Consider the following 12359-nt stretch of genomic DNA (forward strand, 5'->3'; position numbering starts at 1 on the left):
ACACCTAAGTGCGGCCACTCGTTGGCCCCCGGAGGTGGAGCCTGCGCCGGGTCCAGCCACCTGTATCACTTGCTCTGAGCTTTCGGTAGCGGAGGCAACATCCTGCGAGGAGTTTTTAAGAGAGAAGAAAGAGCGTCAGGTACCGGTTGTGGGTGACGGGGCGGGCTTGTTGTTGTTGTTTGTTTCTCTTATGTGGTAAAAATTCTCAAAATATGCGTCCTGGGCTTTATCACAGAAAAAAACCCCGAAGCGAGCCACTTTCTGAAAATAAGAAGGACGTGCAGACCCCAATCCTGAGAGGAAGCTTTTTTGGGGTTCCTTTCTTTCGTCAGAAACTTAGCCCTGTTGAACTTAGTGGGCTTTCCGTCGGCCGGAATCCGGCTCCCAAGGCAGGGCCCCGCAGCTGGAGAAGTAGCAGAGCACGTGTTTCCCTTGGGAAAGTTCCCAGGTTTCATCCCAGGCATATCCCTCAGAAACTTGAGGGGGGTTGGGGGCGGGACGGACGGACGCACGGGAATGGGTCATGGTAGATCTTGGCCCCCAAACCCTGGAGGGTCGAAGAAATAGACCGCCACATTGCTCAGCGTGAGGCTGCTATGAGGAGGCTGCTTTCCTTCGTTCCCGCATCTTATCTGTGTGTGGCCTGGTTTGTTGTGTTTGCTTCTTCCCAAAGCCTTTCTAGTCTTGCTTTCAAATCTGGATTTCCGCAGCAGCTCACAGAATGCTAAAACTCATATAAATAGCGCAGGCGAGAATGGCTTCAGCTAATGAGGATTTCCACTTAAGATTTTGTTGACTTCTAAGTGGGGCCTGCAACAAAATGTTGCAGTGTGAAGCACACTTCAGATTTCCAGCCAGACCCATCATTAGGCTGAGTGAGGCAAAAGAAGCTGGGGAGGGGGAACAGTTGTATCCCCCCTCCCCTACTTCTGCAGACCCTCCTGAGCCACCTGGCCATTCCATTCTGTTGGAGATCAGAGCTAAGTGTGCCACAATTTGTTGTGTTTCCCTCAATTGAACTTTTGCTATCTTCAGGTGTACTGGAGGGTAAGCAGTAAAGATATGTCAGAAATTTTCTGTATGACATTTCATTGTTTGTTTAATAAAAGAAAAGTTCTGGGTAAAAGAAAAAATGCCTACCAGACTCTTAAGACCTTATTAGCTCCATCTAAGAAAGGATGAAATTAATGAGGAACCAAAACAAACAAACAAAAAGAATATAGGAACAAATGCTGTAGTTGTCTTCTGTTTTGCAGATGACAGTATTTTGTGTTTCTCTACCAGTAGCTTAGTTTAACTGAATATTGGTGTGTAAGACTTTATCATAAACCAAACATAGGGAAAAAAAGTAATGCTGATTTGTTTTCTCCCGCATCTTAAATCTAAAATCAAATTCATCTGGTTTGTTTTTCAGAGTTATAAAAGAAAGCCACCCAAGAACTTGTTTGTCATGATGGGGTAAGTGTAGTCACCCTCAAATGACCAGGTCTAATACATGGAAGTTGGAGTGACACAGATTAACATGGTCTGGCAGCGAAACTGAAGGGCTGCCAACTGTTTCAGGACACAGACTGGAAGGTGAAGCTTTTCTAAGCATGGTGACAGGGCCAACCCAGTACATTTTGATGCCTGAGGTGAACCACAAAATTGGTGCTCCCCTCCCAGCGAGGGAAGAGGGGTTGATATACCGTATTTTTCGCCCTATAGGACGCACTTTCCCCCCTCCAAAAATGGGAGCGCTCCCGCTGCTTGGGGAGAGGTGCCGGCATCCCGAAGCCTGCGCACGCTGATCTCAGCGCGTCCAGGCTTTGCGGACCTCTCCGCAAGCAGCGGGAGCGCTCCCGCTGCTTGGGGAGAGTTGCCGGCATCCCGAAGCCTGCGCGCGCTGATCTCAGCGCGTCCAGGCTTCGCGGACCTCTCCGCAAGCAGCGGGAGCGCTCCCGCTGCTTGGGGAGAGTTGCCAGCATCCCGAAGCCTGCGCGCGCTGAGATCAGCGTGTCCAGGCTTCGCGGACCTCTCCGCAAGCAGCAGGAGCGCTCCCGCTGCTTGGGGAGAGTTGCCGGCATCCCGAAGCCTGCGCGCGCTGATCTCAGCGCGTCCAGGCTTCGCGGACCTCTCCGCAAGCAGCGGGAGCGCTCCCGCTGCTTGGGGAGAGTTGCCGGCATCCCGAAGCCTGTGCGCGCTGAGATCAGCGCGTCCAGGCTTCGCGGACCTCTCCGCAAGCAGCGGGAGCGCTCCCGCTGCTTGGGGAGAGTTGCCGGCATCCCGAAGCCTGCGCGCGCTGAGATCAGCGCGTCCAGGCTTCGCGGACCTCTCCGCAAGCAGCGGGAGCCAGCGCTGGGCTCCCACGGATTGCAGAGAGCTGCCTGTTTGGGGGCTGGGGTCGGGGGAAGCTCGGGCAGCCCCAGCCCCGCGCCTGGGGGGAAAATAATTTTCCCCTTTATTTCCCCTCCAAAAAACTAGGTGCGCCTTATGGGACGGTGCGTCCTATAGGGCGAAAAATACGGTACATTAGGAACAAGGGAGCAGCGAATGAAGATCTACGGTACATCAGGATCTGCTGCCTCTGTGGATCCTGCCTCCTCCTAAGGCAGTTGCCTACCTTGTGTCATGCATGGGTGGGTTGGTCCTGCATATAGATAAGCAATGTAGCCAGTGTTTGCAGATCACACTGCTTCTAAAAAGCTCATAACAGGCCAGGCAGAAGTCTGGCAAGCCCAAATCCCTAAGGCGTTTTACCAAATAATTTTATTGAAATGAATCAGGTTCTATAATACCATTGTTTAGTCGTGTCCAACTCTTCGTGACCTCATGGACCAGAGCACGTCATTAGGAATTTGCATAACTTAAGAAAAAACTTGCCAAATTTGCATCTTAGTAAACTTTCTCTTGTAACTTGCTGGCCTAGGAAGCCTGTAGTAGTGTTATTATATTTGCATAGGCATAGGTTCAATGTAAGCTTTAACACTTGATTTTTTTAAAAATGTATTGATTAAACATGTATCCCCCACTATTCAGTTCTTGTTCTAATCATATATTCAGCAGTGTACATAAAGTCAACATGCAGTAGGAAAGCAGAATCACACCTCTGCATCCTCCCTTGGGATTGGTACAGTCTAAAAGTTATATACATGTATTTGTTCCTATGTACGTGTCCTATTTATGTGCATTTTTAGCAAGTCTCTCCTGTATTGAGCTTTAAAGTTTGTGCATTTCTGATAGGCGCTGACATGTGCTGACATGTGAAGTGGAGACAGGAAGGAAGTGTGCGGATATGTTTCCAATGTCCCTCCATGTGTTGATAATGTCTTCATTCTTTTTATATACTTTGACCAGTGAGTGACTAGAGCCTCTGTGTGATCTGAACAAACTAGTTATTTTGTCCTCTTGTTGGGAGAAGGTCAGATATAACCAATGTAGTAAAAGGTTTGATAGATATTAGTAAAAGAGCTTTGCATGTTAAATCTTTGCTGGAGGGAGCATGTGTACCTGCCATGTGGTGCCTCATTTCAGTCATCCTATTGGCATACCTTAATGGTGATGGCCAAACTTGGCCCTCCAGCTGTTTTGGGACTACAATTCCCATCATCCCTGATCACTGGTCCTGTTAGCTAGGGATGATGGAAGTTGGAGTCCCAAAACACTGGAGGGCCAAGTTTGGCTATCACTACCTTAAAGGTTGCAATAGCTGCTCCTGAAGATTGTTTTGTTGACGTTTCTGAATTGAGTTTGTTTTGTTTTGTTTGTAAAACTTTTTATTCCTTTTTATAATGTATATAAAACAGATAAAACAATTATAACAGATGAAAACCAAAAGATGAAAAACAAAACTATAAAACAGACATGTAGAATGTGTAGTTACATATGAGTTAAAATAATAACGTCCAAGTAAATACTACCAACTTTAGCAGATCATGAAGTACTGCTATATTTCCAGATTTGTCAGGCTTGTAACGAAGTTTGTCTTGAAAATGGTAGTTCCACTGTATATGTCATAAAGGAATCCCAAATCACATAAAAATTGTCTGGAGGTTCTAGTCCTTGCTGGAATCTCAAATTATGGATGATTTTCTCCATTATAGCTATATTCCAGAGTGAGTGGTACCAAGCGTCCAGTGTAATTTTTTTAGGCTGCTTCTCATTAAGCTGCAGTTACTATTCATGCTGCCAAGATTTCTGTGCTACTGATAGTCATTTACTTAGTGGGTTTAAAAAAAAGAGTGGTATTCAGAAGTGAATGACATTTTCTGCAGAGCGGTATAGTAGGAACTTGCTTTTCCTGCAGGGAACAGTGAACGTGATCTGTCAGAGTGTCAGTTACTAAATAATATGTTTAGTGCTTGATAAACTTTCCCTCTGATGGGTACTTAAATTAACACTTTTCATACTAGCTAATCAATGACAGAAATTTCACACAAATGTGTTAATCTGTGACAGACATTTCAGAGATAAATATGGTCTGGTTGAACCCAGGGGAAAAGACACTTCCTTAGGATACTAATTAAGGGCCTTTCCCCATTTACCATTGATAGAGGTAAAATTTATGGGTTTTTTTTGGATTTTTTTGCTATACTGTCACATTATATTGTCTTTATTCAGCTAGTATTCCACTGTACTAATACAATGTTTTTTCTTTGAAAGATCTGGAATGGATTCTCAATATTTTCATTTGTGTGGCATGCGTACAAGCGTCATCCAGGTTTCTGTGTGGAAGGGGAGGTGGCTATTGAGCGTGATTTGGGAGGCATCTGTTTTATGCCACTTTCTCTGACCAGTATGAGAAAGATATGACAGGTGGAGATGATGATACTGAGTCAAAGTACAGGCACACACCCCTTACACATGTTCTATTCATGTGCTACCCCATATATGTGTGACGCTTGGAAATAATTAAATAAATAGAACCATGCCAGGAAATGGAGGGAGAGAACTAGAGAGTCACTGTGATTCCTGAGGAGAACCTTATTGGAGCCCAAAGAGGGCATCAGTGAGGGAAGAAGCAGCCCCGAAAACACCTGGGGCAGAGATTTGTTTAGGCTGCTCAGCCTCCCTGCCTGGCAGCTGACATGCAAAATAGTGTAGCAGCAGCTGCTTTGCCACACAGCCTTCAGCCTCCAGCTTGCCCCAGGACTTCAGCTCTTTTTGAAGAGAGAGTTGTGTGGAAAGCAAGGGGGGGAGAGAGCTGGAGAACGGGGAAAAATGGGTGTTCAGAGGCTTTTTAGAGGGTGTTCCCCCTTCATATGATTTCACTTATGTGCGCTGGGGCCCAGAACGTAACCCCTGCATAAGGTGGGGTGGGGGGGAGCGCCTGTCACTGGCAGCAATTATTGGCTGTGGGCAATATTTCATCACAATAACCAGGTTTGTCATTGTTCATCTAGACCAGGGGTCTGCAACCCGCGGCTCCGGAGCCGCATGTGGCTCTTTTACACCTTTGCTGCGGCTCCGGGGCGGATACTAGCGAGGGGAGGAGGCACATTGTGCCCCCGACACTCCCCACTGTGGCGGGCGCTGTACTGGCTGTGACGTCGCATGGGGGTGGTGCGTGCGTTAGTCACGCACCGTCCCGACGTCACCTTCCCGCCCGCTCTCAGATCGGAGGGCAGTGGTGCGCATGCTTTAAATGTTGCAATGGTTTTGCGGCTCCCAGTTTTTTTTCCTTCGGAAACGGGTCCAAGTGGCTCTTTTTGTCTTAAAGGTTGCAGACCCCTGATCTAGACACATAGTTCCTCTTTTAATCTCCTATATTTCCACAAGATTAGAATTCTGGAGTACTAGACTTTTTTTTCTTTCCCCGAACATGCGATGGAAAGGGGACAGTTTTTTCATGAGGTTATTCTGGCGTCTCCATACTGCAGACCATCTTGGTAAGATCACCAGTGCACCTCACATCACAAAAAAGCATCAGTTGCTAAAGAAGACACCTCTTAGATGTTTTTGATCTCTTGTAATTGAATACAGGTGTTAAGAACTTCTATGGCTGAACTTACTGAAGAAACTGCTTCCATTTCATTTTCTAAATATCCTGCTTCCTATTCAGTTGAGTTCTTCATTTAAATTAACTATAAGGCTTACGCGGGTGGCGCTGTGGGTTAAACCACAGAGCCTAGGACTTGCCGATCAGAAGGCCAACGGTTCGATTCCCTGTGACGGAGTGAGCTCCCATTGTGCGGTCCCAGCTCTTGCCCACCTAGCAGTTCGAAAGCATGTCAAAGTGCAAGTAGATAAATAGGTACCACTCTGGTGGGAAGGTAAACGGCGTTTCCGTGCGCTGCTCTGGTTAGCCAGAAGCGGCTTAGTCATGCTGGCCACATGATCCGGAAGCTGTACGCTGGCTCCCTCGGCCATTAAAGCGAGATGAGCGCCGCAATCCCAAAGTTGGCCACGACTGGACCTAATGGTCAGGGGTCCCTTTACCTTTATAAGGCTTACAAATTCAAAATCATTCTGTTTGTCTGTAATAGATATTTTATATAGTTGTATGTTCACATACTCAAGAGTGTAATACTAATGGGTATTGATAAAGAGTGTGTGCCTCAAGGCCTAGAAGAACCAGGTTCCTTGAGAATAAGGGCTCTCAGAAGCAAGGAACCTTGAAAGTTGGGCTAACAAGTTGAAGCTAGGTCTGGACGACTATAAACTACATCATGCTCCATTTGAAGACTGTTAGTTGTAGAACAATATTGGTTCTCAGCTGTGTTGAACCCAGTTTCTGGTTTCTTCCCTCACTGTTGCCTACTAATACCTTGCTCTTGGACTACAGTACTGTGCTGTGTTTGACCTGGGCTTTGTTTCATGATTCTGCTGTTGGACCATGCCCACTTCTGGGCTGCCTCACTGTGGACTGCTCGACATTAACTCATTCTTAAGACCTTGTGTATTTGAATTGCCTTGTTTCCCAACTGCTAACTTGGACCTCCAGAGTTTGCCAGCCCTTGTCCTGGGAATGTAACATCCCTGGGGGTTTTTTGGCTCGGGGGCCAAGCCAGGACCAGACCATTACATGTGGATGGGTACATAATCTTAACTGAATTGAAACTTGGAGGAGTGTCACACCAAGGCTGAATTGCAGTAGGTGCATTCATGGAGCTGGTTACTTGAACAAGGTCTAAAATAATTTCATTTTCCCCATGCACCTTGGAATATGGTATTTATTTCCCTGTATTATGATTCAGTAGGGGTACACTCTCCACCATGGGAATCTTCTTAATAATTGCAGGAGGACCTGTGTGTGTGCATGTGCATGCATGCATGCGTTGCCAATAACTTATTTGTTTAACTGTACACATTTAAGTATCTTTACATTTTGTGTGGCTATGCAGCTCTTGCTTCAGACTCATACTTCAGAGATGTTTAAAAGTACAGCCCCTGCTCTTTTTTAATGAAACTTTTTCATGACTCTAGAGTCAACACAAGGCAACACAAGAGGGTGCTATATTTCTATTAACGCAAGAGGAGAAAGCAGAAGCAGTTATCAATACCCTGCATTACTCCTCTCCTCCAAGTCACTCTCTTGTTCCTATTTTTTTTAGTTAAGTAGGTGATACACTAGGTAACTTGGAGTATGGAGTACATTAAGGTAGAAGATGACACAAGCAGAGCAACCATTTAACAGTTGTTTATGGCACAAGCATCTGGGTGATATTTGATTAAGTCATATATGGAATGGACTTAAAGGTCAGTCATGACTATCTTAAGTCCATTGATTTCAGTGGATCTACCCAGAGTATGATGTAGTTGGCTATAGCAGGCTGTACTTAGAAATGATTTAAGACTACAGCTAGAATTTAATTTAAATTTAAGCAATACATAGAGTAACTCCAAAAGGCCCTATCACAAAAAAATATGATATGTAAGAGTGAATTTGTGGGTTCTCAATCCAACTTGGATGAACAGCATTTTAAATTTCTGTCCTAAGTATACTTTATTGGAAGCAAATACTTGATTTACAGTTACAGTCGAAATCATTCAGCCCCCATTGCAAATCAGCTTTATTATCAAATTTTACAGACTTTCATCTGCTTGCAATGAGCAAATCAAACAAAAGCAATTGAAATAGCTCAACACAATGTATACTTAAAGTGATTTCCTCAAAATCAGCTGAAAATGCAACTTATACTGGTTTCTCCAGTCTCACTATTATTTCACCCCCTGAATAGAATCCTTCACAGCAGCACAAATACAGCAGGTGTTGTCTCAAGCACACTTGATGCAACTAATCAAGGGCTTCATTAGTTGCACCAGGTGTGCTTGAGGTGGAACACAGCAAACCCCTAGCCAGCTCAGGTATTTCATGAGTGTCAAATTTGGCTGCATGTTAGAAATATGGCTAAGTCAAGAGAATGGTCCAGGAAGGTAAGAGAAGAGATACCAGTAATTGCCCTTCACAAACAAGGAGCAGGATACAAAAAGATAGTGAAGGCACTGAATGTTCCTAGAGACACCATTGGAAGTATAGTTTGCAAGTTCAAAGTTAAAGGAACAGTGGTTACGCTACCTCAGGCATAGGCAAACTCGGCCCTCCAGATGTTTTGGGACTACAGTTCCCATCATCCCTGACCACTGGTCCTGTTAACTAGGGATCATGGGAGTTATAGTCCCAAAACATCTGGAGGGCCAAGTTTGCCTATGCCTGCACTACCTGGATGGGGCAGAAAAAGGAAGCTACAGTAAGTGCAGCCAACTTACTTCCAGATAAATGTATTCAGGGCTGAGATGTTTGACAAACTTCACAAGATAGATAATAGCCAAAAGATGCAATCCTAACCTGTCCCTGCAATGGGATGAGCTCCCGTTGCTCGGTCCCTGCTCCTGCCAACCTAGCAGTTCGAAAGCACATAAAAGTGCAAGTAGATAAATAGGTACCACTCCGGTGGGAAGGTAAATGGCGTTTCCATGCGCTGCTTTGGTTCTCCAAAGTCATGCTGGCTCCCTCTGCCAGTAAAGTGAGATGAGCGCCGCAACCCCAGAGTTGTCCGCAACTGGACCGAACGGTCAGGGGTCCCTTTACCTTTTTACTTTTGAGTAGACATGGCTAGGATTGCAGCCTAATCTGCAACATTGGGTACCCATAACTAGGGCCAACACAAACTTAGGGAATCTGAAGAAGTGTGTATCTGAAGAAGTGTGTATCTGAAGAAGTGTGCATGCACACGAAAGCTCATACCAAGAACTAACTTAGTTGGTCTTTAAGGTGCTACTGGAAGGAATTTTTTTTATTTTGACTATGGCAGACCAACACGGCTACCTATCTACTACTTAGGGAATGGGAATTTGGGATAAAAGAGAAGAAGACACTTGAGCTGAATGAATTACTGTTGCTAGGCATCTTTCTTGTGTAGAGGTTCATTTGCTCAGACAGACAAATACTGAAGTATAGCAACCCACAAATATTCTAGTAAGCCATCCAGCCTGTATATACATAGTGTTGCAGGGTGACAGCAGGGGGCCTAGCAAGGTTTTCACTTGGAAGAAATTATTACTACTTATAGACTAGCAGACAACTTGAAGCGTACGTTAACCAATGCCACACATTTGAAGTTTAAGCAGATGGATTTTTCCTTTCTTTGAAGCTTAAGTGGCTAATTTGGTCTGGCAATTCTCAGCTTAGGTTTTTTTTTGTTATTTTCATAGTTTAACTATAAAGAAAATTTGTGGTCATACACATTTTCATTGTTGGGTAGTAATCACCACCAGTGATTTCCATCATCATATCTGCATCCCACCCCTTTATCTGTTTCTAGAGAACTAATCTCATGAACAAGCAATTGCCTTTTTGCATTTCACATCAGGACAGCTAATAACATTATACAAATTATGTAACTGAGGGCATCCCCACAGCCACAAAAAGTATATGTGTTCACAAAGAACAAAACCAGGAACATGACTCAAGCTGAAATGTATTTTTTATTATTATTAAAACAAGAGAAAAATAGCAAGCAGTTTGTTATGTGGGTCAATTGGTTCTAAATTTCTTCCTTCCAGTAGAGTTAACTGGCATTTTGGGTTATGGCAGCGGCAGCAGGAGCTTCTTGCCAGCAGCAGTTGTCATGTACTTGTAGACTTCAGTAGCAACACCCATTAGTTAGCACTTGCCTGGTGCAAGCATGTGTGCCTAGAACTGCACTACACAGAATGTCTGCAAACCAGTGTCTTGGAATGCTGATTAGGGTGAATTCTTCTGCCCCACAATTTCTCACCCAAATTGTCCCCCCCCCCCGGTAGTTGGATTTATTTCTGATCTTGATGCCAAGCAGGAGTAATGTGGCTGGAAGGAATGGGTTGTGAGGGGAAAGCGGTGAGAGGCAGAAAGGTTTGACACCCCTTACTTGACTTGCAATCACTTCTCTATCTTGCCACTTTACTCTTACCATAACCTGTTCTCTAAGACATGGCTCATAAATGTTATGTTTGACTTTGGCACCCATATAATTGGTCATGAGCAGAGTAGTAGCATTACACCTATTGTCTCCAGTGTTGCCTACTCATCCTTTAAAAAATACTAAATATCAAAACGCTTATGAAGCGGACATCATCCCACAATTGCATGCAGTACTCTGCCTTTATCCTCTTTAACCCCACCTCTCTTTGTTCCGAGGTCTTTGGAAATTAAGTCATGCCAGTAGCCTTTTGAGTCCCAATAAGAGAGCCTATATTGGGATGCGGGTGGCGCTGTGGGTAAAACCTCAGCGCCTAGGACTTGCCGATCGCATGGTCGGCGGTTCGAATCCCCCCGGCGGGGTGCGCTCCCGTTGCTCGGTCCCAGCGCCTGCCAACCTAGCAGCTCGAAAGCACCCCCGGGTGCAAGTAGATAAATAGGGACCGCTTAATAGCGGGAAGGTAAACGGCGTTTCCGTGTGCTGCTCTGGTGCCAGTTCGCCGGAGCAGCTTCGTCATGCTGGCCACGTGACCCGGAAGTGTCTGCGGACAGCGCTGGCTCCCGGCCTCTAGAGTGAGATGAGCGCACAACCCTAGAGTCTGTCAGGACTGGCCCGTACGGGCAGGGGTACCTTTACCTTTACCTTAAGAGAGTCTATGGTCTTTGGCTAAGTTAGGAATAAACATTCCTTCTGACCTTGAATGCATTTAATAGTACAGACTTCACCATGGCTAAATCATATCTTATTGTTTCCTTTAAAAGTATTTTCTTCTTTGTAAGAAATTAACACCGCATTAAGGTGGAATGATATATGAAAAATTGCATTACATGAAAAACGTCCCTTGTACACTCACTTTTTGAAAGAAAAAATCAAGGGTAACATCTTTTGGTGGGATTTTATTGAATATATATAAAGGGAATTTTACACTGGCCTTTTCCACAAGTCTCTCAATAAATTTAGGATAAGTAACGTCTACTTGGTTGAAAATATTTCATAATGTAATATAGAGCCTTTTTTTGGTACTCCTTGTGCCTCTGATAGTTTCAGTTATAGATTTATGTTTCTCTATATCTTGTAAGTCATGTGTGCCACACCTCTTGTTCTCCCATTTCTTATGATTATACCCTCCACTTACCTGTCTGTATCTTATCACAAGCATCCAGATAACCTGCTTTATTATTTTTTATTGTGTTTGTAACATCTCATGCCAGCCTTGGTTTGGTTTAGTTTTTGTGTTTGTATCAGGAAGTTCTATTTTGTTAGTATAGTAATATGGATAACATTTAATAAAACTAGAAAGATGTTGATGAGTAAAGCTGTTGTGTTTGAGCTCTGCAGTATATTCTAATTCTAGAGTGTTTATGTTTTGAATAATTTTAAAGTCAGTTGGCTCAGGAGTGTTAATTGCATCATGCAGGTATGTAGCATATCTTTATTATCTGTTTTACTTTCATGTGGCCTTAAAAGCCAAATAGAATCATAGAACTGTAGCGTTGGAAGGGACCACAAGGGCCATCTAGTCCAACCCTTGCAATGCAATAATATTTTTCCCAACATAGGGTTTGATCCCATGACCCTGAGATTAAGAGTCTCATGATCTACCAACTGAGCTATGCCAGCTGCATATTTTAATTGGAGAACAGACGCTGGGAAAGTAGTTGTTTTGGCTCAGCATTTAGCTGATAAGGAATGCTTAGCTGCCTCATCTTGCCTGAAGTACGGTAATAGACCATGAGGATTCCCTGGGAACTTTTGTTGTTTTTAATTTATTTTTGCTTTTAACTTTTTAATTTTTTAAAATGATTTTATTCTGTAGTTTTATGTTTTTATATAAACTGTTGGAATATATTTTTGATACAGTGGTATATAAATATTTTTTATAAATAATAATTCAAAGAACAAAATGCTGATGGTCCAGAAAAGCTGAAAGGTGATCAGTAAGGAAATTCTTTCCAAATGTAACTAAGCCTCTGCAGCATG

General features: G+C 44.0%; 1 protein-coding gene across 1 annotated transcript in view; it reads left to right on the top strand.

The window, feature by feature from the left end:
- Window positions 1–31: 31 nt before the first annotated feature.
- Window positions 32–12359, top strand: part of ZMYND8 (zinc finger MYND-type containing 8) — an 84759-nt gene continuing 72431 nt past the window's right edge. The window contains exons 1-2 of the mRNA XM_081196028.1: window positions 32–139; window positions 1415–1458. Coding sequence (XP_081052154.1) covers window positions 1451–1458 — 8 coding nt within the window. The 5' untranslated portion in view covers window positions 32–139; window positions 1415–1450. The remainder of the gene's footprint in view (window positions 140–1414; window positions 1459–12359) is intronic.

The sequence above is a fragment of the Podarcis bocagei genome, assembly GCF_964188305.1.
Source record: "Podarcis bocagei genome assembly, chromosome: 5".
Taxonomy (NCBI): Eukaryota; Metazoa; Chordata; class Lepidosauria; order Squamata; family Lacertidae; genus Podarcis; species Podarcis bocagei.